Source organism: Colletotrichum fioriniae (genome assembly GCF_027942845.1).
Source record: "Colletotrichum fioriniae strain IMI 355084 chromosome Unknown scaffold_1, whole genome shotgun sequence".
NCBI lineage: Eukaryota > Fungi > Ascomycota > Sordariomycetes > Glomerellales > Glomerellaceae > Colletotrichum > Colletotrichum fioriniae.
This window is the reverse complement of record NW_027076837.1, coordinates 4,562,081-4,589,335: the sequence shown is the minus strand read 5'-3', so window position 1 is coordinate 4,589,335 and position 27,255 is coordinate 4,562,081. Positions and strand designations below refer to the sequence as shown.

Below are 27,255 nucleotides of genomic sequence, written 5' to 3'. Positions count from 1 at the left end.
TACCATCAGAATTCAATGGTGCAACAGAATCAGAACGGTTGCTTGGCACTGGAAGTGCAGATTCAATAATCGAGCCCAGGACACATGAATTTATCAGCGGACAAGACCGAGAAGCCATCGCATTGAAACTTGCCGCGGCAGCCTACTCCTTCGTAGTCGCGGGCCTCTTCGTGGCTACAATTGGAGTTACACTCCCGCACCAGCAAACATATTATCAGCTCAACGACATTCAAGTCTCTGCCATTTTTCTCGTTGGACCAGTCGGCTACTGCTTGGCATCTCTTCTCAATAGTCGCATCCATGAGAAACTCGGGCAACGCGGAATTGCTTTCGTAGGCCCCGCGTGCCATCTGGTCTACGCCGCAGTAGGCTCCTTCCATCCACCTTTCCCGGTATTGCTTCTGGGAGTCACTGTTGGTTCTTTCGGAGTTGGCATAGTCGATGGATCCTGGTGTGCTTGGGTCGCTGCACTGAACAACGCGAATACCCTATCGGGTCTCTTGCATGGCTCATTCTCGATTGGAGCTGCGACTTGCCCCTACCTAGCAGGGATTATGTTGTCTGCAAACAACGGACAGTGGTACCAGTGGTTCTATGTGTTGGTGAGTTTCTATCAAGTAGACTTGGGCAAGACTTGAGTCCTTTCTTGGTTGGTTACTAACATTTTTAAGGCTATTGCATCTACTGCAGAAGTGGTCTTTCTGCCACTGGCGTTCAGACACGAGACTGCCGCGATGTACCACGAAAAAAAGAAGAAGCAGGGAAACACTGAAGATGGGGTTGACCAACGAGCCATCTTTCGATACAGCGCGACCTGGATATACGCCGCTTACCTTCTGGCATACGTAGGCACTGAGTGCACTGTTTCCGGCTGGGTTGTCACTTTCATGCTCCGCGTCCGCCACACCAGCACTTACGCATCCAGTATATGCTCCTCTGGCTTCTGGGCAGGTATGGCGGTTGGACGACTGGCTTTGGGTGCAGTCACGGAGAAATTGACCCCAAAACGGGCAGTCATCATCTACTTGGCGCTCGCTCCCGCCATCGTGATGCTTTTCATGATAGTGCAGGTTCTGTGGGTCTCGGTACTTTCGATGGCGCTGCTCGGCTTCGTCATGGGCCCGCTGTTCCCCTCTTGCATCGTCGAGTTTGTTCATTACCTACCAAAAGAGCTGCATGTTGGTGCGGTTTCGTTTGTTGCTTCCCTCGGCCAAGTCGGCGGCGCCATACTTCCATATATGCTCGGCGTTATCACACAAGTGGCAGGGCTTCATGTGTTTCCTTACATGCTTCTTTCACAGTTTGCTGTCATTCTTCTTCTATGGCTCATTTCATTTAAGGTGGCAGGGAAGAAGATACTCCCAGAAGAGCCCGTGCGAATAAGACAAGACTAGATGGTACACATAACCAGAGTGCTTTGTGTTTGATAGCAGGGTGACTTGGAAAACAAGGTGAAGGGGTTAAGTGGGGATCAGAGGCGGGGTCTCTAAATAATACTGCCTATAGTCAAAGACGCGCAAGAGCCATCGCAAATATACCGGTATCAAACTGCTTACAAGACTAATGTGTAACTATAAGTCCCAGCATACGATTTTGGCAGGAATCTTGAATCAAGGACAGAATATCAAGACTCCACACTCTTCTAAAATATTATCTATGGAAATGAGACAGTAGTTGGCCTTCCTACAGTCCTGGTTGGGCCGATCGAGCCTTTTACTTGACTTAGCTGCGCGCTGAGCCGTGGCATTCAAACTACCCTCTACCTACCTTGTCTGCATGCATAGAAGAAGGAAGCCTGCTTAAATTAAGGCTTGTTCTTAGTCCTTGTTGTGTGCAAAGAGAACGAAGTTAAGGCGTCTTCCCCTTTGCTCATACACCTCTGTGGAATCGTAAACCATCTTCTGTAACGGGCCTCGAATACGAAACGTCCTTGGGATATTGTCTTTGATTGCAATGACGCTGATCACAACTACTTTGGCAATCCTTGACGCAGGTGCGTTTCCGCGTTTCGCAATGTCGAAAAACATGCCTCTCTTTTTCGGAGGAATATTCTTTATCTATTATCGTACACTTGCGTCTTTCTCGGCGAATCGGAACTTCAATGTACGCGTTATTGTCTCCAAGTGACAGGAATTTCAAAGTTCCAATAAAATCATACCGTTGAAATCGAATTGAGCAGTTGAGACGCTAAGAAAAAGACTTATGATACACTCTATATGCGGAAGGGAAAGCGAGATAGAAGACCATCAAACTTAGAATCAACCGGGAAAGAAATTGTCTGGAAATTCCACCACCCAAGCCAAATACCAAAGCCAAAACCAGACCTATCCGGCACTCGAGTGCAGTTCTCCGTGTCCTGCACGTCCTGCCTCAAAGCACTAATCCCTGTTGTCGTTGATAGAAGTCTCCCAGGCCCTAGCTCCCTTCCTCGATCGGGTTCGTCCTCCAAGTCGGAATCTTCCGGTCTGAGCTGAATCTTCTTCTTCCTAAGGCCCGAAAATTCGTCAGTCTCCTGACCCGTTGGTTCGTTTTCTTTCGCTACGCAATGCAATGGAAAATAATCTCTCAGAAAAAGTCCAAAGGAAACGACGAACGCCAAGCTTTTGATGCTTTAGACGAAGCCCTGCTTCGCTCTGGCAATGTCGTCTCTGCTCCAGTCCCGGGTCAAAGGAATGTCGTCACGCACAAGATTGTTGTTGCCTTCGACATCGGTAGGGGTGAGTTCTACCTGCACGGCCTTGGGCATGTCGGCGCTCATGCCGAGCCAGCCTCCTGCGAGCATGGCGATGGTGACACCGAGGTATGTGCCGAAAATCAGGACAAGCTTCGTTGCGAAAGATCCCATGATAGGGTCGAGGCTGGAGATCTGGTTGAAGGCGTAGGTCGTGGTGTAAGCCAGGTGAATCAGCTGGAACGGCAAGCCGACGACAGCAGCGCGGATCATGAGCATCGCGGGACGACAGTTGGGGCTGGACGAGGATCGAATCTTCTTGTAGGTGGGCCACAGCCAGGCGCAGACGGCGAACATGACGAAGAGCTCCAAGCAGTTACCGATTTGGTTCAAGCTGTTGTTGATAAGGCCGCCTTCGTGGCTCGGGGATCCTCCGTAGGTTGCCATGCCGATACCCGCAGTGTTCATGAGATGAGTGACGCCCAAAATGATCTTCTCGGTCCATCGCTTCGGTGACCCGGGCAGGATGATGTTGCTATAGAACACACGTGAGTCAGTCTCTTTTATCGACCCAAGATATTCACGGATTGCCTTACGCCTCGTAAACAATACCAATCAAGGTCAGTGACAGGCAAGCCAAACTACCGGCGCTAGTCATAATGTTGAACTGGTTTGGAAGCAATGGCTCGTCTCGTTTGATGACTTGGTAGATATCGGCAATGAATCTCATTCCGAAGTGAGAGACAAAGATAGGCCAGCAAACCATGCCCTTCTTTCCGTGCTTCCAAGTGATCCATACTGCGGGAGGGAACATGAGGCCATAGAGAACTAGCTCCGCAATCGCCAGGTTGACGACCTCGCTAGAGACGGGAGGGAAGTTGTGTGCTGCGGCTTCGGCCATGTTGACGGATTTCCGTTAATGGCAAGTTGGCGAATCGTGATTGGCGCGTTCGGTGTCGAATCCAAATCGGGCAATTGAAGATTGACTTTGCGTAAATGATGTGATTTCAAGATTGGCAAGTTGCGCTCTTGGGTATCTTATTCGATGAAGATGCTGTTGTTGTCAACTTGGCTCGAGATGATGCTGAATTGTCGGCTGATTTAACCATGATCTTGCGTCGTTGATGGACTATTAAAGTAAACCCCTATGTTGAGGCCGAGTCATTTGTCATGACGACGTTTTAGTCTAAAACCAGATCAGGCCGCACAATACTGGTAGATCACTGCAACGATTGACAGCCAAATCATTCGTGTTTGGTGTATTGCACTGTTGCACAGCCGGTCGATGGAACTCTCCCACTCTATACTGCGATACCGAGACCGAGACCGATTCAAACCCAAATTAACGCCCCTGCGCCGTTACGCAGCGCGGGTAACCCCGAGTGGAGCATTTGGTCTTTGACACAGGCGGGGATCCAATGAACGATTGCCGGCAGGCTCTATCCGGCTCTCAAGGCTAGGATGGACCTAGAACAGACCAAGGATCTGCTATCTTGTGAGTGCAAAAGATGGTGACTGAGTGCAACAAGGCGTTTCACTGCCAGTTGTCTGCTCGCACCTGTCTGCCTTGCCCCCAAGCCTTGCAACGATCTGCCCTATGGTGAACTAGCGGAGAATTTTATCTGAAGCCAAGCCACCCATCCAATCTACGTGAACCCATCCGTCCAGTCGATGTCACCCATTCCGACAGAGAGTGGGGGACAACTGGGCATCAGATCGGCACTAGGGTTGTAAATACCGGCAAAGACCAATCAAGGGGCCCTTGATAGCATGGAAAATCTGGCAAACTTTACCTCAAAACAGATTGGAAGCTCGGTTTCGAGAACCAGCGTGACCTTGAACGTTGTCAATTGGCCCCGAGCTCCTACCAATGCTTCGCTTCCCCATCAGATGCGGTGCAACTATCCATAGCTGCGGAGGAAAAAGAACGCCTCAATTGTCCATGACCCTCTTTTCTCCCGTCACGTCTTTCCGGACATATTGATATTTGATTGATTCTGGATCTGGAATTCTCCATCGGCACTTCTTTTCCGTCTCAACTTTATTTCTCGCATTGTTGCCATCGATGGCGTTCGCCCAGTAACTAAGTACTTGGACTTGTTGTATCTAACGAATCGAACGATTAAGATGCCTTCGTACGCTTACACACAGGAGTAACTATAATTAAGCTGTCCAGATATTTTCTAACGAGGCCACCTAAGACTCCAGGGTTTGTGAGACTCGCTCTCGCCGTCCGGAATGTCGATGCTTGAGTAAGCACAGGCCAATCGTCCCGTGTTTGACGACTGAACTACTTAAGACAGCTGAACTTGAGGCACGTCTGGCCCAACTTGACTTTCACCTCGCTTTCGCGGTGTTTTGTGGGGAACCAGGATGCAGCTTGCGCTGCCACGCTGGGGGGGCCACAGAAAACCACAATACGACATCAACACCACTACGAATTCTACGACTCTGCTCTGAGTGGCTATATTGACAAATACCATAAAAAAACTCTTTAGGCCGTTTATCCGATCTTCTCGACAATCATTCCGGGCTGAGTTGAGATGACTGTCATTTGAAACCCCAACGCGTCTCCATCATTGGGGCTTTTTCGACAACGCTGAGCTCTGCGAAACCGAATTGCAGCATGCACGATGATCGCGAGATTTTCGAGAACGCCTTGCAATTCGACTACGAGAAAGAGAATCTTTTGCAGCAGGACATTGCATTTGCTAACCGTCGCATTGTGTACGAAATCGCACGAATCAGTATCAACTCCCGAAGTTGCTTGTCCTAGTCGTGTCCGGACTTGTGCCACCGATTCAGTGTCCAAATACAACTCGAGTCTGCAAGCTACAATGCAACGTCGAGGTGGGCAATGTTTGGCTGTCGAATGCCGAAGGACAGATCAGAGCCGAAAGAAGCAAGTCTGGTTTAGATGGCAGATTGTGCAAGTTCAGCCACCTGAACTTTCTAGAGCGCTTCAAGACACCCCTGCGCCGCCCAGCCCTTGGTATTAATGACGAATGTCCTTGATCAACTAGCTAGCCGTCGTCTACGTCACATTGAGCTAGTTTTAGGAGGTTGTTTTGGGTCCTGGGGAAGCAGACTTAGCGCTTGGTGTAGGCGATATGCCGCATGGTGTAGGCGATATGCCGCATGGTGTAGGCGATATGCCGCATGGTGCAGCCGCCCTAGGTTGCATGCAGACGCAGCCAAGTTCCGGCATCAAATATGACTACCGCAACAAACTTGGAAGTTGGGAAGTTGATATCATCGATCTTTCGCCCAAGACCTCACCCACATGTTCATCGAAAACTGAACTAACTCTTACCTCCCCTTTCTGGAGCAACATGTTACCCTCCGAGTTACCGTCTCAGGGTTACAACGGCTAGAATGACCTTTTGACCCCTCATAACTGTTCGACACATTACTGCCAAGATCTGTTCCTCCCGTTGATGCAGGCTGCAGCAAGAATCAACTTGACACCTCGGGTGACAGATCTTTGGCATGTGTTTATCTCTTAGTTTGGCCAATCCAATGCAAGACCTGAACCAAATAGAGGGGGCCTAGGTAAGATATGAAGCATTCAATCTTGTCAGTAATTTGACGAATTTGATGTTCACTGTTAACATAGCTCTATTCAGAGTATTAGTCCCTACCGCGAAACGTCCACGAAGATCTAGCCACCCGCAGACTGACGACACTTAGCAATCAGACCCATTTGCTCGGTGCCAAAAACAGCGATAAAAGCTCTCACATAACTCAAAGCTCATGCTTGTCATCCCAGTTAATGCAGAAGTTGCACTCTTCAACGACTGGTAACATATACATCAAGGTCGGCCGGCTGCAGCCATATTGCATATTCGACACCCGATCAACATTCGCGGTAGCTACACACAAGTACCAAGCGCATCAGGAATCGTAGGACAGCATCGACTATGCTGTTGAGAGTAACCTTCCTTGATCAGAACCGAGGTTTTGCATGATGCAGAGGCACCTTGAGCCTCGGCAACACACATCTGTCAACCTCTCGCCAGCCACGTATGTCTCAGAAACCGATTTACTTGGCATTTGGCATATTATCTGCCCAATTTCTTCTGAGCTCCTTTGTTAGGAAGCTGATCGTCTATCTTGCAGCAATTAGGCTTGTTTTGCGCTGTGTTGAATATTGAATGCAATGCTTCCTAACTGCAGACGCCTTCACGATGTGATTATATGCATATTATGCGGCCTAGGGTTATTAATGAAGCAACGACAACCGAACCATACCAATGCTACTGTTACCACACTTTAATGAATGCTTTATCAAGTTATTGGAGTTCAAAACAGGTTTTGGACAAGACACATGCTTTGAACATTAGATGGAGGAACAGAAATACCTTCCTGGCATAGTACATGTACTTAGCATCTACCCTTTCCAAATGCGGTGACACTTTCCGCAGACTGGTGGCTATGTGTCCATGGCTACATACTGTCGGATTGAAAGTCCAATTCGACCTCGAGGCAAGGGGCCCGCGCAGCGACCACTTACAACCCGTACTTACGTGAATCGCGGCCTGCTCAACCTCCGGTTAGAACCTACCTTTTGCACCTCACGCAGAAGTTAAGATAGATCAATTGACCTCTTCGTCAACCCACGGTTCGAACCAACTATCCTGTGGTAGGGATACCAACACATACCAAAGCTTCTGCAATATTGGATTCATAGGAAGAGACAACACCAAAGGACGCATCTTGTTCTAAATGGTAAAGACTTGGTGCAAATTGCACTATCATGTGTACCAAGACGACCTAAGCACGATGCCACCGAAGCCAGCACGCTACCCCTCAATCCATGCACCACGCGTATCTTGAAATATTTTAGGCCACATCACAGATCTTTGTTTTCACATCCCCGACCCCTTGAGGTTACAGCGACTGCTGCGCTGCTGTGTTTAATTACCTCAAGTCCAACTGGCCAGAGAGTTATCGCCAAGTGCAGCTCCGTGTAAACTATCAGCCATCCATCTAATCGATGACACACGTGTGCCCGATCATCAGAGCGCTCAGACCCCGGGGGCTTCGAAGACTTCTGGAGAGCTAGCAAGTCCAGCCGCCAGGCTCTTCAAGCCACCGGCGAATAAGATTCAAGGCAGGAAGACAGGACACTAGAAGGCAACCTCGTGTCCGGAGTTAGTCGTCGGACATGACTGGACGCACGCATAATCTCGGCGAGTCATAGATTACCATTGCCAAGAAAGTGAGCTAATCTTGCAAAGGTTGTTTGTGTTGTTCTTGATATCTACAGATAGGACCGATGACATTGCAGCCTCTCGAGTCTTTGGCCAAAGACTTCTGGAGTATGGATGTCTCGGCAAACTAGACTGGAGAACTCATCCCTATTCTGTCCGCAGCGCACGAGTCTGCCTTGGCCACCTGGTAGGCTCTCCGTGGTCCCTCATTATTGATTGGTGACTGACTAATTCCCCGATCTAGTTGTGGGCCTTGTATCAGCAATGGCCGCCGTCATTTCCCAGTCCTCGCGTTGTTTATGAAGATAGAGTAGCTTCACTCGGCCATCCTATTCCATTCTGATTTCATTTTCGTATTCCTGGTCAACCAGAACAAAGCATAATGTCAACATATACCTGCATTAGTATGTGACGGACGAAATGTATTGGAAAGATGGGATACAACTAGCAGTCTGTCTAATTTGGCGACGAGAAATCACCTACGAGGAGTCACCACGTAATTGCTCGGAACAACGAAGCCGTTTGAAGTAGACTACAAGTATGTGTTATTCCCTGGATGGAAGCTGCTCTGACAATCTGCGAAAGTCAATGTCATTGCCTTAATATGGCTGTATCCGCCAAACGTGTACTTAGGTAAATGGCGATATCCCTCGGTTGCGGATGACTTCATTGCAAAAGACACAGCTTGAACATCATAGTAAAGAGTGGACTGAGATCACTATCTAGCTAACAGTTTGGATGACAATCATGGGAGAGAAATGTGAGATATTGGCCGACTGAGTCGCACCATAAATGAAAATCATCCGGGAAACGCCAAACTCCATTTAAAAGTCAAGGAACAATGAAAAACAGCAAGGAAAGGAATCATCCATTGGCGCTTCCAACAAGCAACTCGCTCAAGAGTCCCAAATAGCGCCATATGCCGGAACACCTCTAGTTTCAAGACCATAAACAACCTTCTTCGTGATCTTTTCGTTCGCAATGATAATGACAGCTTCGGCGTTGAAGCTCTGAACAAGGTTGTATCCCATCTTCACCAGATCCGGACGGCCCGATACCTTGGTATCGTGAATCACCGCGTTGGGAATCTTTTTCTTGATGGCGTCAAGCAAAGGCTTGCCAAATGTCTGCTCGGGTTTCGGTGTGGACCAGATTAACTGTGTCGCGCAGCTCGGCTGCTGAATGTGGCCGAGAAGAGGCCCAATTCCGGATCCAGTGGCGATGACAACAACGCGATTGAAGCAAGTCGCGATGCGCATGACACCACAGGTCGGGACACCACGAACCCAAATGTGGGTAGGGGGCTTCTGGATGCAATTTTTGGTCCAATCGCCTGCGTTGGAAACAACCAGAGAGAAACCCTTCTCGCGGTGCTCGACCTTCTCAGGGGCTGGAATCGTGGCGAACGAGTGCCACTCAAGAAGAGGCCTCTGAGAGAGTCTAACGAAGCTACCGTTGACGGGAACTGTGTAGTCAAAGTGCAGTCTCACTGCGTGGCCGGAAAGCACCTCAGCTTCGACGGGGACTTTCTTGAGGAACAGCCAAGAGGAGGCGATGCTCATCGTGGCGACCGCCAGCATCCAGAAGCCGGGCGTACGGATGCATGCGTCACCCAGAGACATCTCTTCGACCTTGCTATCGTTCGCGCCGAGGACAACCTGGACCCAAAACAGTCCTAGCATGGTCCATCCCACGAAACGATGGGTCTTCTCAAAGAGGTCGTGATGGGTCTTGCGGAATCCGGGCCAAGCGAGACCGATAGCGATGGTGAACAGACCCGTAAGAAGCCAAGAGACGACCTTTGAAGCTACAGACTGGTGGCCCCAATTGGGGCACTCGGTCAGCTGGCAGACCTCATCGCTAATGTTGGAAGCCAAAAGCCAAGCTCCGGCAGAAACAGCAGCGCCCGAGTGAACACCACCAAAGTGGAAAATCTTGGCGCAGCGCTTCCTGATGGCAAGGGGCCAGGACTTTGGCACGTTGCAGGTGATTGTGTAAAGCGCGTTGATGACAAAGTCCTGACGGGCGAGAACGGCGACGACCAAGTTGATGGCTGTGAGAGTGCTGAGCCAGTTGCGCTGGAACCCGGCAAAGACGAGGGCGATGACGGCCGCAATGTTGAAGAGACCCACGATTGTGAACAGACGACGGTAGACGATGGCGATCCGGTGAACGAAACCACGGTAGGGACGGCCGAGGTTCTTGTCGGGGACGTCGCCGGTGAGGTCGAGCTTCTCGTCTGTCTCGGTGAAACTAGAGGCGGAGGATTCGGCCTTGAGGTCCGTGGTAGTGGAGTTGCTGTCCGTGGATAGGGACTCCTTTGAGGCGGTCTCCCTGATGGTGACATCGGCAACTTCCTTCTTGTCGGTATCTCCAGTCTCGGTGACCATATCTTGAAGCGCCCGCTTGTCGACCTTGCCATTCGCAGTCAGGGGAAGGGCATCAAGGAAGTGGAACTTGGTCGGGATCGCGTAGTAAGGCTGACGGGCCCTGACGTGGACTTGGATCGTGTCGAGATCGCAGTTCTTGGGGGCGACGAACCCGTGGATCTCGTTGCTGATGAACAGCGCGGTGGCTTTTGAGACAATGGGACAAGAGCTGATCGAAGAGGTAACTCCGTCAAGCTCGACCCGGAAACCCTGCAAAGTATGCGTTAGAGAGTCCTTCATACCATGAGGATGAGGTTAGAGATGCGACTCACTTTAATCTTGATTTGGTCATCGACTCTTCCGAGGATGTCAATGGAGCCGTCTGATCTCCATCGACCGAGGTCACCAGTATTGTACATCATAGACCTACAAGAGTGTTAGCAGGTACATCTGAGTAGCTTGATGAATTGTACTCACCCATCATTGGCAAAAGGGTCCAGCTTGTATCTCTCAGCAGTCTTCTCGGGCAGAGAGACATAGCCCCGAGAGATCCCGTGGCCACCGGCCCACATAACTCCGGCTTCTCCAACTCCAAGAGAGTTGCCCTGCGCGTCAAGGACGTAGACAGTGTTGTTTGGGGTAGGCTTTCCGATTGTCAGAGCTTCACCTGGGCGGTGAAGATGCATGGTGTTGACAATGGTAGTCTCCGTAGGTCCACAGCAGTTGTAGTAGGTTGCGTGGGTGGCCCAAAGGTCGGCGAGCCTATCAAGCCCATCGTCAGTGTAATTTACTTCAAACTTGCAATAGAAGTCTCACCTTTGAGAGCTAGGTTCACCTGCCGTCGCAGCAACTCTGATGTTGGAGTACTCCCTAGGATCATACTTGGCCAAGATGCTTGGTGTGCAAATCAGGACTTGGGCCTGGGGGTCATGTTAGTCTTGTTTTGTTGGATGCTTAGTCTTAGTTATCTCACCTCTCTCAGACACGGCTCCCATTTTGAGCCTCTCAAGACGAGAGTTCCTCCGTTGCAGAGACATCCCAGCATCTCCCAGGCAGCTACCACGAAGTCAGCAACAGCGATTAGGGTACTAGCAACTAAGGCCTACCCATATCAAAGCTGATGTTCAACACCTGACCCACCCGCGTTCCAGGTGAGATACCCAGGCCACCGGGTGAAAGGCAAACGAGGTTAGTCACATTTTTGTGGGTGACATCCACTCCTTTGGGAGTGCCTGTGGTTCCTACAGCCCCAAAGCATTAGCCCAAATGTTTTCTCAACTCTAAATGGACGATGACATGTTCGCTTACCAGAGGTGTAGATGACGTAGCAGCCATGGTCTGGCTGGGCCAGGTCCTGGATAGGGTAGGATTGCGAAAGCTCCTTATCTTTCTCCGAATCTTCATCAATGACAAAGGTCTCGCAGGGAACACCGAGAGTCTCGAATCGATGCTTTGTCGACTTGAGACATAAAACGTGCTTGCCGCCCGCCTGTTCCAAAACAAACCGTAGTGTAGAATCTGGCACCACACCACCGTCGAGAGGAACGTACTGAGCACCGCAAGAAAGAATTGCAACGATACCGACTAGCATGTCAATGCCTCGCTTTACGACAAGCGGCACCCTATCTCCAGGCTTGACCCCGAGTGTGGTCAGTTTCCTTGAGAGCTGGTTGGCTCGAGTAGCAAGATCACCGTAAGTGATCTCACGAATCTGCTGCGACGACAAGTCACGCCCTGCGGTGACATCAGGATGAGTCTCTGCATGATGATAGAATGCGGCCGTAACAGTGGGATAGGTGGACTTGATTCGTTCGCCTTGGGTGAAGGATAGAGGGGCTGGCCCAACCGGAGTTGACGCCGAGTCTTGGACGATAGTGTTCTGCATGGCTGCGGGACTAAAATAGACTGGAGGAGGGAACTGGCAAGGATAAATTCCAAATGAGAGCCAAATAAAGACCAGACTATTCCAAATCCTAATAGATCTGAAGGAGTAAATGCTCCTGTTGCTTGTCGACTCGTCACCATGTTGGCGAGCGCTCGAGACTTTAAATATCTTCGCCAGCCTCCTTTGGGCCCCGTCGACAACCTCGACCCCCAATACCCTGACAACGCAAGTCCTCATCCTCCTTCCTGGACCGGACGCAAGAAGGAAAATCTCTCACCATCACGTACATCCGTGTTGAGTTGCATCACACCCAAGGTCATCCACCGGGGTTGTTGCGTGAATCCTCCCACTGATGGCCAGCAGACATCTTTGAACTCCACCCGAGCTACATCGAGAGGTTCGGACTGACACATCAAAATTCTCCTTCCGCGTTGAGAAGACCTCGCAGCCATCTCGAGAAAGAAACCATGTCCTTGTCAGGACTGCGGGTGAAGTTGACCGCCGGCTCTCAAACAGGAAAGTTGTCGGGGCCGACGTGCGCGCATACATCCATTCATCCATCCATCCATCACATCACATCCAAACATCGATAACATCCTCATCAAGGTGTATCAACCACGTTGGCAGAATCCTGCAACGTGCTGCAAGACCCCACCTCACAACTCGTGGGACCAAGCCTCCAGGTGTGGTGCTTCATGCAAGCACTTTCAACCTAGTTGCAAGCTACCGCGTTAATCTTTACAACCAAGTCCAAGTCCACAAATGACATCGGTCTAACGCCCACGGCCCGGCCTGCGGAGTGGGCCCGCGACTGCCGGTGGGCGGGGTGGAACTTGGTTGTCACGATTAACTACCTTCTCGGCCGAGCTTAGGACTATCTGGCCGCCGGAATACGAGACCGCAAACGAAAGCAACGCAGCGTTTCATCGCCTGCTGGCTACCGACATAAAGGCACTAATCACTGATCAATGATCACTGATCGTCCACTCAGTCGCGATCAACGACTTTTGGGGCCTGATTGTCCTGTGCGGCGCAGCGGGGAGCTCGGGATCGACTCGGAGGATCGTCGAGGCTTCCAGGATCATGTCCTTGAAAACGAAACCGCAAGGAACCGCTCCAGGCTTTTTCCAGCTGAGGCCTTGTGACCAACGAAGCTGTCCTTCTTCCCTCCCCCAGGTCCCAGTCTCTGCGTAAAAGGCTCTGGCGACAAGCTAGGCTTCGACAGTGAGTGGAGGGAGGATCCAGACCCCAGAGAGTCCAGATCGAGATGGCTCCAGAGTGGCTGCGACGCAATCTAATCAATCTCTACGAGTGGATTCAAGTGGTGTGATTTTCTGCCCCCGCGATCCGTGGGCAGCAACTGGGCCAAGCCTTGAAAGTTGGTGTTGTTGCTGGCTGGCCTCTCTTCGAGCCGGGCCCCGGCGCAACCTATGGAGCCGGGCAACCGTGGGGGACGATTTAGACGCGGACAGGGCGATTCCGTTTGCACTGCGACGTTCCGGAACTATCCCTTGTTGAGAAGCTCTATGTGCCGATGCAACCTCACGTCACTGAACCGAACGCAACCAAACGACCTATTGAGAGGCCCCAAGAGGTGGCCAAGACGCGGGAAGCACATCATACAACACCTAAAGACGCGGTTCCCCTTCTTCGCGCCTAAATTCTACAGGTACATGTCACATGTGAGCGAGGCACAGTTGTTCAAAACCAGAACTTGGCAGCTTTTCGGGAAACTGCTTGTGGATGACAGATGCTGATGTAAAACCGTACAGACTTTGCTTCTAACCGGTTTTTGTCGACCTTTTTCGGACGCTTTCTTCTTCCATATTACGCGGAAAGAGGTAACATTGGACTAGGCAAAAACAGCGCAAGGCGGGTGATCACATTGCAGTTGCCGCAACGAGCCATCTCCTCCGAGCCGCTGCCGCCGTCTGCATCGGAAGCCCGACCGTAGTGGAGTCGCGGAGCTGGGGGTGGGCCGGGGCGACCAGGACTGGATTTCTCAAGGTTGCTGGTGTTTTGAACTTTTGAGGAGCTTCAGACGCGCGCGCGCGGGAGATCGGGAGACATCGCAGGGCTTCGGCCGTTGGCCTACAACGCTGTCCTGCACTTTGTCAAGTTTTCGTCAGCATCTTCAAGGTCCGTTTACCGCGGAAATTCGTCGCGATCTTGGCCTTCGGAGGCCCTGTGACGTTTACTCCGAGTCATTTTCGAACGCGCGGGATAAGTTGTGACGTCGCTTCGTCAGCTCCCCCGGTCTCGATTACAACCGATGTCGGACATTTTCTCACACAAGGTGGCTGGGCTATTTCTCTTGCTCCCCTATAACGCGTCAAAGGGTGGTATGGCCTGCGACTGTAGCAAAAGCCTCAATTCGCCAAGTCGGCGACATTGTCCGAGTATCAGACGGAGGAGGACCGGTCAGCGTGGGTTTCCTTGGCATGTCAGAGGTTGTGTCGGACTTCGGAGCAGGATCCGCTCGAAGTTAATCGGTCAGCGATCAGATCTCAATCAGAATTGGCAACTCTAACCTGCCCATGCACACCTTGTTTGGACTTCCCACGATCTTCACGTGCTGTATGAGATAGCATCAAGTTGGTGTTTTGCTCGGTGCTCGGGGAGACCAACCTTTTGGCCCACTCGGCACGCAAAAGGACTTGAAGATTGCGCGCTTGTCGGATTCGCATCAATTAACGTCATTTGCGGCATGTGTGCAGTATGAAGAACCGATCTTGTCTTACCCTCCTGCCGAATCTAGCAGCTGTTTGTCTGTGTCGCGCATAAGCCTCGGAGCTATCCGCAGTGCTACAGAACAAACTTGACATTGCTTGCATACGGCGCGGAACATGTGGCAATTCATGGAGCATCCATCTTTTCCTTCACGGTACTTGAACATGGAGACCCTGGAGCTTGAAATAAAGTCCGAGGGCCTTTTGCAGATCTTCCAGAACAGGGCAACGGTGCCTGACATATGTGTACACCTAACTAAAGGGGTGTAGCGGCAGATCGTTAAGCACGCTTAGCGATATTCAGTCACATACGCATAGCTTGAGATTGAACGGAAACCTATGCCTTATCAAGACTCAGAATTTGTGTCATATTCAATGCCAAATACGGCTTCAGATGAGCAACGATATCTGATATGGGCCTTCTGCGGCAGCACCTGCTACCAAAGTAGGCAGGAACTCCCACAATCTGTGCGGTCGGCGTGGCGAGGCAGCAATAATTTGTCATGACGCCGCAAACTTCAAAGGCATCAGTGAAGGTGAAGTAGGTTTCAATGTAGTCAAGATGCAGATTTCCAAGTCCAGAAGCTGCTACTATGCCCGAGGAACTTTTGATAAGTCTAAAAGTGGTTTCTACTGGTGTTTCAAATGTCGAGATCGCCCTTTTGTTCTCTTTGCAGTATGAGTGTTTCTATGCAGTATGAGGAGGAATATTGTGGGCAGCAAAGCAGATTGATATCGATCTTTGTTCCAAAAGCGAGGGAGGACTCAAACAAAGGATACCCAGGGTTTCAAGCGCTCTTTTCCAGGCAGCAAACGGAAGAACAATTAACAAAAGACCAACTTGGCGGTACACTTCGGATGAAATTGGTACCGTTCAGGCAGGAACCAGACCTCTTGTCTAAACATTTCTTCTGGCACAACTCAACAGTCTCCATTGTATTCCACAATCAAACGCGAAATATGAGAATATCTTCAACAAACCACCAAACAGACACAATGGTATAAACATGGAGGGTACAGTCCCCACTGCAACTTTCGCTCCTTCCGTTTTCCATTGCGACAGACAGCCCCATCTCATCAAACGCCGCATCCGAGTTCCGAAAAAGAAGCACCATTGCTACACTCGATCCAGAACATTCCCAAAACAGGAAAGTCACATTCTCGCGATAGCATTTCGAGGTAGCACCCCTAGCATCAGCATGTCTCGTTCCAGCTCTGGCAAAGTCAGCGCTTCCTCGGGTTCCACGGCCAACCTCAACCCGTCCGCTCAGCCCTTCACCCCCACGCGCGTTGATAGTTCTCCTACCAGTACACCAGTTGATCACGGTATGTATATGCACATGTTAGCCAAATACAGACATCTCAATTCTCCTCCTCCTCCTCCTCCTCCTCCTCACATGAGACGCTTCATTCCCCGCGATTTCACGTGCCAGCCCCACTCCCCACCGTTTGGCCCCGTCGATCAGCAACCCGGATCTTCACATGGACATGGTGCCATCCCACCATCTTCATCACAACATAACGCTAACCCCCAAAATCGCAGGCGATCTTGCCTACCACCAGGCCAAAGCCGTTGAGGCTGCAAACATGGCGGCAGCTCAAGGTATGCCTTATCCTGGCTACGATCCTACCCACCCTCTTCAGCCTCCATACCCGCCTCACCCATTATACCGTCCTTCCCATTACGGCGCGCCTCATGCGGCTCATGCAGGCCCAATCCCTCCTTCTCATCCCGGTCTCAAGTTCCGTCCTGACAATAATCTAGGCTCTCGGCCTCCCGGCTACGGCCCTGACGATCATCGCTCTTCTCCAGTCGATCCAGCAGCAGCTGCTGCTGGCTATTCGAACTACAACCCGTACGCTCAATACATTCACCACACCCCTCCCGGACGTTCTCCTACGCCAGGTTCGGCCGGTCTCTCGGCCGGTCCCTTCAACCCTACCACCCCGCCCAACCGGCACAGCAGACCTGGCCAAGCTGACCCCACTCCGCCAGCGCATACGTTTTCCGATGATGGCGAATTTTACCCCGGTACTGACCCACGCCTGAAGAACCATAACCGCGCGTCAAGCTCTCAGTAAGGAAGTTGGGAAATAAAGGGAGAGATCGTCGGGCTGGAGGTCGTACCGTTACTACGTTGCAAGGCTGCGGATGGTTCCTTTCGTTATCTCGTGGATGTCGACAAGTGTTGCAGTGAAAAGACGATGAAGTCACGTCATAGGACAGCAGAGATTCGCACTTAGGCTTCTTACCTGTCAGGCATCGACTATGATCGATACCTAAGTATTGCTTTATGGCTTGTTGTCTTCCCGCAGAATCATACAAAACTTGGAACCTCGTGAAGAAACGTAAGGAGATGCTGCTACCACTGGGAGCGGATAGTGAGACTTCTGAGCGTATCCTCGAGGAACTTGCTTGATGCTAGGCAGCTCGGTGTTCGCTCTAGCTCGTCAGAAGTTGGCCTGCTCCCCGCCAACCCTTCCACAAGGTGGGCTTCTACTTCACTTTTGGCGTGTTGAACATACAAAATATTTGAGTCATTTTCGGCTTCCGTGGTTCTCAGTAGAGACCAGAGGTAAATTACCCCAGAACCCCATAAGAAACGAACTTGAACAGAACACAAGAGATACCTACTACCCTTAGCTGATCACGAGCACAAGAGTAGCTCTTCGCGATCGATAATTTATGGATAACTCGGTCCTTCTCCATACACGGGGGATAAAGAAGACACAAGTTCACATCCCTAAAGTAAAATGTATGCGCTAGTTCTCAGATAAGGTGTTACCTATGCTTCTTGTATCTAAACGACAGTTTGGGAAAGATTCACCACAGAGTAAAAGCCGGCACATGCTCCAAGAGCGGTAGCACCGTGGTAGCAGCACCTGGTGAATACGTGTGATCACGTGGGAGTATACGTAGGTAAATGGCTCAGGGTAGGTACTCAAGGGTCTTCTCCCTCCCTCCTTCCATCAAGCAATTTTGGGACCGTGGTCGAGGGGTTAAGGAGGCGCCGGTGGAATCCATTCTTACTAGAACTACGCGAAACCAACGCTTAAACTTTTGTTCGATTCCCTACTGAGGATCTTTTTTTCCATCCGCATCCCCCATTTCATCTCCTCTTGGCAATAAACTGGTGAGGAATGTTTATCCCTAATTCGACTTGGTACGTGTCCCACACAGAATGGATTGTTGATTACCTAGTACTTATTCAATTTTTGCGTAAGCCCATCTATCATATTCCAAACATCGCTACAGCATGCAAAAATTGAAGCTGCAAACAATAAAAAGCAAATTAGACCGGGGGGAAACACTGTTCTGGCACCACCTTGAACAGGGCAGGTGCTCTTCATCAAATTTATCTCGTTAAGCCTCGAGCCTCGGGCGCAATTACCTACTGGCTCACACAACTTCACTTAGACGCCTTCCCCCTCCCAAAGTCCAGCTTCTCCCACTTCATGAAACAACCACTCAGGAAAGCAACAGCTCCCGCCGCCATAATCACAAATTGCATATCGGCAATGACACTCGCGACATCCTGAACGGCAATCGCAACCACCCGACGATCCGCAGCCGTCCAAATCTTGGAGTCGAGACCAGCCAGTGCTTCCCTAATGTCGTGATCGTTATATCCGAGCCCAGAGAGCGATGCGTGGAGACGGTTGAAGCCGAGGTTTGAAAAGACACATCCTGCTAGGGCAAGTGTGACTGAGATACCGCCAAGCTGAACCATGATGAAGAGAGCGGTGACATCGAGACGACGGTTCGCCGGTACAGCCTGTGTCATAATGGCGACTCCAGTCTGCCACATGCATCCCGTCCCGGCCCCGATTAGGGTACTGACTCCCATCACTCGGGCCTCGGAGGTCTGAGGTGTGATTTGAGTTTGGAGGCCGGCGCCGATCATTGCCAGGGCACCACCTGCCACGTAGAACGGGGCATATCGACCAATGACGGGTATCATGCCGGCCATGACGATTGTGAAGATAATGAAGGTGAAGATGAAAGGAAGTATGCGGACGGCGGCATCAACTGGCTCAACTCCCTTTGTAAAGGCAAAGAACAATGGTGTGTAGTACAAGGCGATTCCGTAACAGCTGCCGGCAGCCATTGTTCCAAGGCCGACGAGGGCGACGGTTCGGCTCCTGAGGAGGTCGGCGGGGATTGCTCGGTGCTCCTTGCTAGTGAAAAAACAGAAGTATTGCTGCGTAAGATAAATGGCGTAGATTACGCCCACGAAAACCCAGGCCACGATCGCTGAATGAGACGACCAATCCCAAGTGGAACCGCTGAAGATGAGGGCGGAGCATAAGAGGATAAACCCGGCCATGTGCAGGACGATACCGAACCAGTCGATGGCAAGGAGACCGCTGATAAGTGGCGTTTTGACGCCAACCTCGATGGGAGGCATAGCTACGAAGTTGAGAACAGCGATGACAGCCAGAATGGGAAGATTGAGATACATGGCCCATCTCCAAGTAGCACTTTGGTTCTCAGCAAAGGCCCCTCCGATGACGGGACCCAATGTCAGTCCGATTGCCCACGAGACGGCCATGATACCTTGAACGCGAGGAAGCTCAGCTGGAGTCGTGAGAAGGACGTTGACCAAGATACAGCTACATCATATCGTCAGCTAATGCGGATAGAGTGAACGGGGTAGCGTGCATATCACTTACAGCTGGTAGATCCCAGCACCACCGATTCCGGAGACCGCACGGCCGATAATGACAGAGTTCATGCTGGTTGCGGATCCAGACACGGCCGCACCAATGAGGAAGATCAAGGTGTAGGCGACTATCTGCAACTTCACATGGCCCAAGAGCGCCAGCTTGCGGACCAGAGGAACCATGCAGACTTGGGCCGCCGTGTAACCTGTCGCAACCCATGGCAGAAGATGAACCTGGCCGAAGGCTTCGTAGATCGGTGGTTGGATGTTCGCAATGTTACTGACATCGTATCCTATGTAGATGTTCCCAGCAGAAGTCAGTTAATGTTTGGAGTTTTGTAAACTCAGAAGAAACGAGCAATCCTACCAAGCAGCATGCCTCCGAGGAAGAAAGCAGACTGGATGCATGGCCAACGCCAGGCCGCCATGCCATCTCTGGGGTGTTTATTCGGCGACGCTCCATCGACGACTTCCTTGGTTTCTGGAAGAACACTGCCTGTGTACGAGCTCCCTCGCTCGACATCACTTCCAGCTGTGGGCTTCGTGTCTGTCTCCATAGCGTCGAGGCAAATTTGGGGGAAATATGCGTGGTCTAGTGGGCTGCGTGTAAGAAGGCCAAATCAAGCCGCAGAAGTGGACTGTGAGACAGTAAGAACAAAATTGCTGCAGTGTCTAAGCACAGAAGAGAGGATAGAAAGGCAACGGGGCACAGTCTTCTGCATATATATAACGCACTCTTCCTTCGGAGAATTGGCATCTGCCTGGGCAAGGCAAGGACGTGCCGTATCTCTGCGTTTCTTCGGACGGGAACCGCGGCGCGCCACACCCATTCAATCCTTACCGCTCGCCCGTGTTCTCCTCTGCGCCGCTGCGGCATGCAGTTTGCTTCAGCCCGCCCCCGGGACGGGCCCCCAATGGTAACCGAGTTGCAACGCCCAACGCATCGTTTCCCAGCATCAAAGTTGCAGTGAAGTTCTATTTAGGTTGAGTTACCAGGGTGGACCACAAAAGCCGTGTGATGAGATCGAACAAACAAACCAAATATGGCTGTTCGTCCGAATCACAAACAGCGGCAACAGAGTTGGAACCAACGAAGAAAATTTGACGTGCTTTCTTTATCCCGGTGCTGCGCCGCACTTTATTCCGCAACCAACAACGTGACTCTTCGCCCACAGGCAAACACTTTTCTTCGATCGAGACGAGCGGTCAAAAATGCTCGAGTCAAAAGTCGGGAATGTCGTAAGTCTTCGTACAGCCTGATCTGGTTATCGAAAAGAGCCCGACATATCAACACCAATTAAGCCTTAAACGAAGTTGACAGGCTCACGTCAGCCCCGCAATCCAATCTACTGGTACAGCGTCCACCCACCTTTTCAAACTTTGACGTGTCGATAGGGCCACGGAAGGAGCCTCGTAGAGCCGGTTGTGGTAAGATTACCCTTCCCTAGCGGCCGCAACCCCCGGCTTCCGACCGCGTGTCCACCTTGGTTGGACCGCTGTGCCGGCAGGAATCCATGCGGTGAGACGCAGCCAGGGATTTGTTGGCCCCCTCCGACTTCAGCGAATTGTAGGAGCCGCTAGGTTGGATGTGTGCTATTCCAATCTCGCTGATCGTCTCATGTCGGGCGGCTGAAAGGCCTTGGCGGGGGCAGAGTTGAACTGAGTTCCAACGGCAATGCATGTATGTACACATGGTCATATCAGTTACAAAGGGCTGCCTCCACGCGCAACCTGCCGTATTGTGGCGATTAATCAGAAACCTATGAATCCGAAGACCAATGATAGGTGCTTGGTGCTCCTGGCTCGCCTTCATTAGTCCAAACCAGGTTTACCTAATTTCGACCTTCTTAGATACTCAGAAAGACATCATTGCCAATTGGAGGAACATGGATGATACAAGGTAGGATACGGAGTAGTCGTTGGACCCCAACTCCTCCGAGCCAAATCGGACGCAATTGTGGTTCTAATGAAACCTTGAACTCGATAAGTCGAGTTAAGTTGCAGTGTCCATTTCTTTCTACCTTGCTCTAAGCAAACCAGAAAGAGGTAGGATGCGTAGCAAGTCTCCAGCATGCCGCGAAGACATCGGCGAAAGTACCCCACTTTCGTCTGAGCTTACACGTCCCGCTGCATCATCCGGTGTTGTAGGATCTTCAAAACCTAAAGTATCTCAAGGCACGCAAAGCAACCAACCCCAACAAAAATCACAACAAAGAGTCGATTAAAGCCAAACCCTGTATTCTACGACGAGCAAAAGAGGAAACAAAAGGTTTCGTGCCCAGAGGCGGATTCGAACCGCCGTCAACACGGATCGCTGTATAGAAGAACCACAACGTATCATCCTAACCAACTAGACGATCTGGGCTACGGTTACTAGGGCTGTGAACCCTTGCTTGACGGGGCAGCCTGAGAGCAGCGATATGAATGGTTACTGTAGACCAGTGCAGCAATTCGGCCACCAATATCGACCAGAACGATGCTGGACACCTTCATAAAAGTGAGACTTTGTTCCCCAACCCCACTCCGTAATTCTTCATTCAATTCTCATCATTGGAGACAATTGGGGAGGGTCCAGCGGCCGCACATGTCTTTGGACTGACTATACATGTAGCCGGGAGTTGGTTTGCGATTGGAAACATCGAATTAGCTCGAATCTATACACGAACCACTTTCTCTCTTTCTGGCAGTCCTCTTTTTCTTTATGAGTTCTAGAAACAAATTGCCAAGTTGCGCCATGATCGGCCCGAAGCAGGCAACAAGACTCGCCTGTAAGAAGACATGTCAAAAGTGCTTGCTGCGGTAAAGTTGTTCATGTCACTCGAGCCAGATCCTGTTCACTACTTCGAGTAGAAAATCACGCTTTGTCCTCGACAAAAAATTTTCCATTCTTGCCGAGATGATAAAGGTCAAGAACTTTGTTTTAATTGTCATTCGGGCTGAGTCGATGAACAATGAACTGGTCCTTTGAAGCCGTTTAACATTGTCAATTCAAGACACAACCATTTCAGTCATGATGTATTTAAGATGACAGGATTTCAGAATAGAAGGTGTCTTCTCGGAGCATCTTGATCATCTCAGCGTCTCTTAGGCCTCCACCGTCAACATTCGTACTTAACCACCACAGCATTTACAGCAGCATCTTGTAAGTCAACTAAACACTCACACAACTGACAGCCTTCTTAGTGGAGAGCAAGATGCCTTGTGGTACTCCCGGACACCCTGGTAAGAGATGGGTAGAACCATCAAACACAGACCGTTCACAAAAGAGGCCTCGTCTCAATATCAACACGTCGTGTGACGGACTAAACACACGTTCAGAAACCTCCCCTATCCCCCCTTAGTCCAACAACAGACATCTTGTCGATCTACCGCCGAGGCCCATACGTTCCTCGGGGAGCAACTGGCTCTCAGATCCAGCCAGTCCCCGATTTTCTTCAACTCAACCCCCTCCAATCGAACCGGCCCTCAGACAGCTTGCCAGTCACCCTGCCTCCTCTCAGGTCCATCATAGCCAACAGTTCCCAGTATGCTGACGGCCAAGCTTGCCGGACATGTCCTCAATGCTCCGAGACCCTTCTAGGCCCGGAACCCATCGGCACCAACGGACAACCCGTCTCCACCGTATGCGAGAACTGCAGGCAGGGCAATGTCAGGGAGCAGGTCCTCCGCAACATCGCCGCCGAAGCCCTTCTCCTACTCAACACCGGCGTCGTTCCAATCCGCGACAAAGCAGGTGAAGTGTCCGCGGCCCCCGTCAGCCCTCCAAAGCAAGATGACCGTCACAGGCTATCCCATGAGTATCAACAATTCCAGCCACATAGGCCGCTCCTCTGCGTCCGCTGTAACAGGCCAGGGGTGCCATGTGCCCCCGGACGACGGCGATGCGCAGAGTGCATCTGCATCCTCGTCGCCTTTGGCCCAGATGATGGTTCCGGGCCCCAAGAAGGTAACAGTCAACCCAGCCCGTTCAGAAACGTCCCTCTCTCATCACAAAACCTCACTAGGCCGCCAATCCTCTGCGACGTCTGCCATGTTAAGAACGTGCCCCCAGGCACGAAGCGCTGCGAGGATTGCATTGCCCCAAACACCCCAAACACACCGCTGACAGCCTTCTTCACCGCACAGGGAATCTGCGTCATATGCGAGCGTAACCACGCAGTGCAAGGTAAGTCCCACTGCAGAAAGTGTCTCTTCGAGGGAACGACCAGCGCCGAGCCCCTACGGGCCCTCCATAGCCTCCCGGCGGCCGAGATCATGCAGTGTACGGGTTGCGGCCACCAGGTCCACAGGACTCCCGAGGGTTACTGCCGCGAATGTCGAGATAACATGCCGGGCGGCAGCGGAAATCAGTCTCAGGGCGGGTCGATGGATATCGACGACAAGCCTGCGGAAAGTGTGTCCTCCACGGGTATCTTGGTGAGGACGAAGTGCGGTTGCCAGAAGAATTTTGCACGACTAGGCAAAAATTTGTGTGCGGACTGCCTGGCTGCCAAACATATGGTGGGTAGTAAAGGTTGGGCTGCGTGGAGGAAGGCACATTGGCCAAAATTGTTCCCCAATGGCACGAAAAAGAAGCATAGAACCTGATGTGCGCAAACCTCAAGTGAGGTGTAGTCAGATAAGGTGTCCGGCTCAGCTCTGTTCAAAGAAGAAAAACGATGCTCCATTTGTTTTAGTCGTTTTGCTGCTGAAAGAGCAGATTTGAGAAAGGCTAGGTAGAGATAACTCGAAATGAAGCATTCTGCAGGCTGGAACAGTCCATGTACTACCGTATGGGCAGTCCACTTTGCGAGGAGTTGTCGTGAACGTGAACGGACACTTAATTGAAGAAACCAGACTTGTTTTCTTGCAGGACCCCAAAGCCTTTGATTACATACGCTATCATCCCCAAACTAAGAACCAAGGTTTCAAACAGAGAAACTCTGCAATAGCCTCGCCCAGCCTATGTACCGTTGGCACGTCTTCCGCCACGTTTACTCCTCTCAATGTGACCCTGCAGCACCTTCTTCGTCTGTACCAAACTCCTCTTGTTCTTGTACTTGGCCTTGTTCAGCGTCATCATGAAGTTCTTCTGGCGCGCCTTCTCCTTGTTCGTCGAACTCTTGCCCTCGGCTTCCTTCTTGGACCGGCGGATCGCCTGTGTCGACTTGTGCTCCTCGCGACCCGGCTTGCCCTCCTGAGCCAACGCGACTCTCTCCTCCTTGGTTGTCTTGCGCAGCCTGGCGGGAGCCTCGATCTGCTCAGCCGTGAGGCCGTCGTCTGCGTGACGGGCCAGAGCCTTCTCCGCCTCCTTTGAACGTTTCGAGGTCTTGCCAAGTGTCTTGTTGAGACTGGCCTCCATACGCAGCTCTTGGAGCTTCGCGAGGTCGGCGGGTGTGAGAATAGTGGTCGTGGCGAGTTTTTGTATCCGCTCGAGTTCATCTGCGTCGTCCTCTTCGTCCTCCTCCTCGTCATCCGAGCCGTCCTCTGCTGTCCTGCGCTTCTTCGGCGCAGGCTCGTCCTCATCATCCGAGTGATCAACGTTGATCCAACCGCCCGAGTCGTCGCTGTCGTCCGAGTCCACTTCCCAGTCCTCTGACTTGTAGCCCTCCTCGTCCTCGTCTTCGTCCTTGTCGGCGCCGTCTTCTGGCAAGCCCTTGGCGGCGCGCTTGAGCTTGCGCTGCTCTTCCTTGTATCTTGCCAACAGTTCGATGCCCTCGATGCCACCAACTTCCTCCTCGCCGAATCTCTTCGTCTTGATCTCTCCGCTTCTGAGACCCATGGACGCGTCCTTGCCTCGGTCCTTCTTCTGCAGCAGGTCAGCACCGACCTCTCTGTACAGAGACAGAAGACCCTTGGCCGCCATCATTGTTCCCTTGTCTTTGCTCTTCCTGTACTGAACAAGATCTTGCAACAGGGTATCGGACATGGCCAGGGGTTGTCTGACGCAGATTTCACGGATAGCATTCAGACCAGCTGCAGCGACCTCGGCAGCAGCAGCTTCTGAGACGAATTCGTTGGCAATCTTCTGAATGAGGGGCTCAACCGCATCAGGGGGAACCAAGCTATGCGTTCCCTGAGCCAGAGAGGCCAAGTAAGAAGTAACCGACTCTTGGCGGGGCGTGAGGAATTTGATGAACCAGGAGTACAGGCTGATGATAGTCAACTTGTGAAGACCAACCAGTCTCGTAACCAGCTGCAGGACGAGGAGCTTGTTCTCGTGGGAGAACTTTGTTTTGGTGTTTTGCAGGTGCTTCTGGAACACGGTCTCGGCGAACCCTTGAGGATCGTGCAGTAGGTGGAAGGCGGAGAAGTTGAGCGGGTGAGGCTTGCCCTTGCCGCGCTCCTGCTTGTGAATCTTGGCAACGGCCTTCTTGTACGCATTTGCCTGCTTCTTTGACTTCTTGTTGATGCCGATCTGATGCTTCATCTTTTGCAAATCAATCTGCTCCTCGTCACTGCTGTCGTCCTCCAGCTCCTCACGCTCCTTGTCGCCACCGAGGAAGAACCTCACGGAACCAACGACAACCTTTTCGTTGTCGGAGAGAGCGGCTTCCTTCATAACGTCGACCGTCTTGGCATCGGTCCAGATTTGTCGCTTCCACAGCTCGCGGGTCAGCTTGACAGCCCAAACAGCTTTCGGTGATGTGCGGTCGGCAGTGATGAGGTTGTAGAGGACGGTCTGGATCGTGCGGTTGAGGGGATGGTTCGTCGCCTTGGAGTTCGCATTGCGCATCTCGGTAAGGATCTTGCCGAACAGGAGCGTTCGTAGCGACTTGCTGGGTGACGAAACGAGAATGGGGAACAATGTCGTGAGGTAGTACGTCGAGTCGATGACGTCCTTCTTGCGGAGGAGCGCCAGAGCTCCAACAATCTTTTCGCGCAGCTCGGGGTGCAGGACCTCATGGTGCTGCAACAAGATCGCCTTCAGGTCATCGGGGAACGCGACTGCGTGCTTCGGGTACAGGTCCACGGTATGGGCGAGGAGATCGACGAGGTTATGAAAGGACTCTGTGTACTCTCTCGTCGCTGTCGTCGGCGAGACGAGGAAGACCTCGCGCTGACTCTCGTACTGGCCCCATTGCTGGAGGAAGTTCTCTTCATACGACTTGGGATCGCGGCGGATCTTGTACTGCAAGCCGGCGCTGTGCTTGTTAGTGATTGACATGTCGGCTAGATCGCGAGTAACTCACAAGTCGACATCGACCTTCTCGAGGGCGGTGACCTTGCGCTTTCCCATGATTGCTGTTTTCGCGATTGGAGTCGACGAATTGATCGGTGTCTGAGCGACGGCGGGGGGACCTGACCATCAAAAATCTCGACGGTCGGCAACTTTTTTTGCTTATCGCTATCTTATCGCAAACTCCCAGCTTATCGGCGCCACCGAGCAGTTCTGGAGGGTTCGTTGGGTGCACTCCACCAATCGGAGGCAGTCAAGCGGGCACCTCTGTCCCTTCCTCTTTGAGGCATCGCAAGATGGAGATACTTACTCGAGAGTAACAATCCCCACGATCACAGACAACTTATGAGAATGTTGCATGTACTCATAAAGAATTTCAGGGTAGTAAGAAACGTTTTGGTTGATTCTGAATCAAAAGTAAGAATGGTGTTGGTGGTGATACTAGAGACAACAGGGAAGTCCCTCAACATCAACATGTTGCACCAAGAGAGCCTCACCTTGGCATTGTGCCCGTGCTGCATGCATCTCCGTCACTGCCAGGCTTTCTTGAACTCATAAAGTCAAG

At 51.6% G+C, this 27,255-nt stretch overlaps 5 protein-coding genes and 1 non-coding gene across 6 annotated transcripts; 1 reads left to right on the top strand and 5 right to left on the bottom strand.

Moving 5' to 3' along the window:
• Positions 1–2,611: 2,611 nt before the first annotated feature.
• N0V96_001154 (uncharacterized protein) lies at positions 2,612–3,572 on the bottom strand (the record flags this gene model as incomplete). The annotated part of the gene is made up of 2 exons (XM_053196865.1): positions 2,612–3,206; positions 3,268–3,572. 2 exons carry the CDS (start codon positions 3,570–3,572, stop codon positions 2,612–2,614), a joined length of 900 nt encoding a protein of 299 aa, XP_053045792.1.
• A 5,208-nt stretch (positions 3,573–8,780) lies between these two features.
• N0V96_001153 (uncharacterized protein) lies at positions 8,781–12,138 on the bottom strand (the record flags this gene model as incomplete). The annotated part of the gene is made up of 7 exons (XM_065756147.1): positions 8,781–10,523; positions 10,586–10,679; positions 10,731–11,015; positions 11,070–11,166; positions 11,238–11,309; positions 11,360–11,494; positions 11,562–12,138. The coding sequence occupies 7 exons, from the start codon at positions 12,136–12,138 to the stop codon at positions 8,781–8,783; spliced, it is 3,003 nt and encodes a 1,000-aa protein (XP_065615387.1).
• A 3,928-nt stretch (positions 12,139–16,066) lies between these two features.
• On the top strand, positions 16,067–16,949 carry N0V96_001152 (uncharacterized protein; the record flags this gene model as incomplete). Its single annotated transcript, XM_053196867.1, has 3 exons — positions 16,067–16,193; positions 16,411–16,470; positions 16,633–16,949. 3 exons carry the CDS (start codon positions 16,067–16,069, stop codon positions 16,947–16,949), a joined length of 504 nt encoding a protein of 167 aa, XP_053045794.1.
• Positions 16,950–18,277: 1,328 nt separating this feature from the next.
• N0V96_001151 (uncharacterized protein) lies at positions 18,278–19,714 on the bottom strand (the record flags this gene model as incomplete). The annotated part of the gene is made up of 2 exons (XM_053196868.2): positions 18,278–19,481; positions 19,542–19,714. 2 exons carry the CDS (start codon positions 19,712–19,714, stop codon positions 18,278–18,280), a joined length of 1,377 nt encoding a protein of 458 aa, XP_053045795.2.
• A 2,092-nt stretch (positions 19,715–21,806) lies between these two features.
• Positions 21,807–21,896, bottom strand: N0V96_001150. The gene has a single exon. It is a non-coding gene; the product is annotated as a tRNA-His (tRNA).
• A 2,577-nt stretch (positions 21,897–24,473) lies between these two features.
• SDA1 (Severe Depolymerization of Actin) lies at positions 24,474–26,750 on the bottom strand (the record flags this gene model as incomplete). Its single annotated transcript, XM_053196869.2, has 2 exons — positions 24,474–26,655; positions 26,704–26,750. The coding sequence occupies 2 exons, from the start codon at positions 26,748–26,750 to the stop codon at positions 24,474–24,476; spliced, it is 2,229 nt and encodes a 742-aa protein (XP_053045796.2).
• Positions 26,751–27,255: the final 505 nt, after the last annotated feature.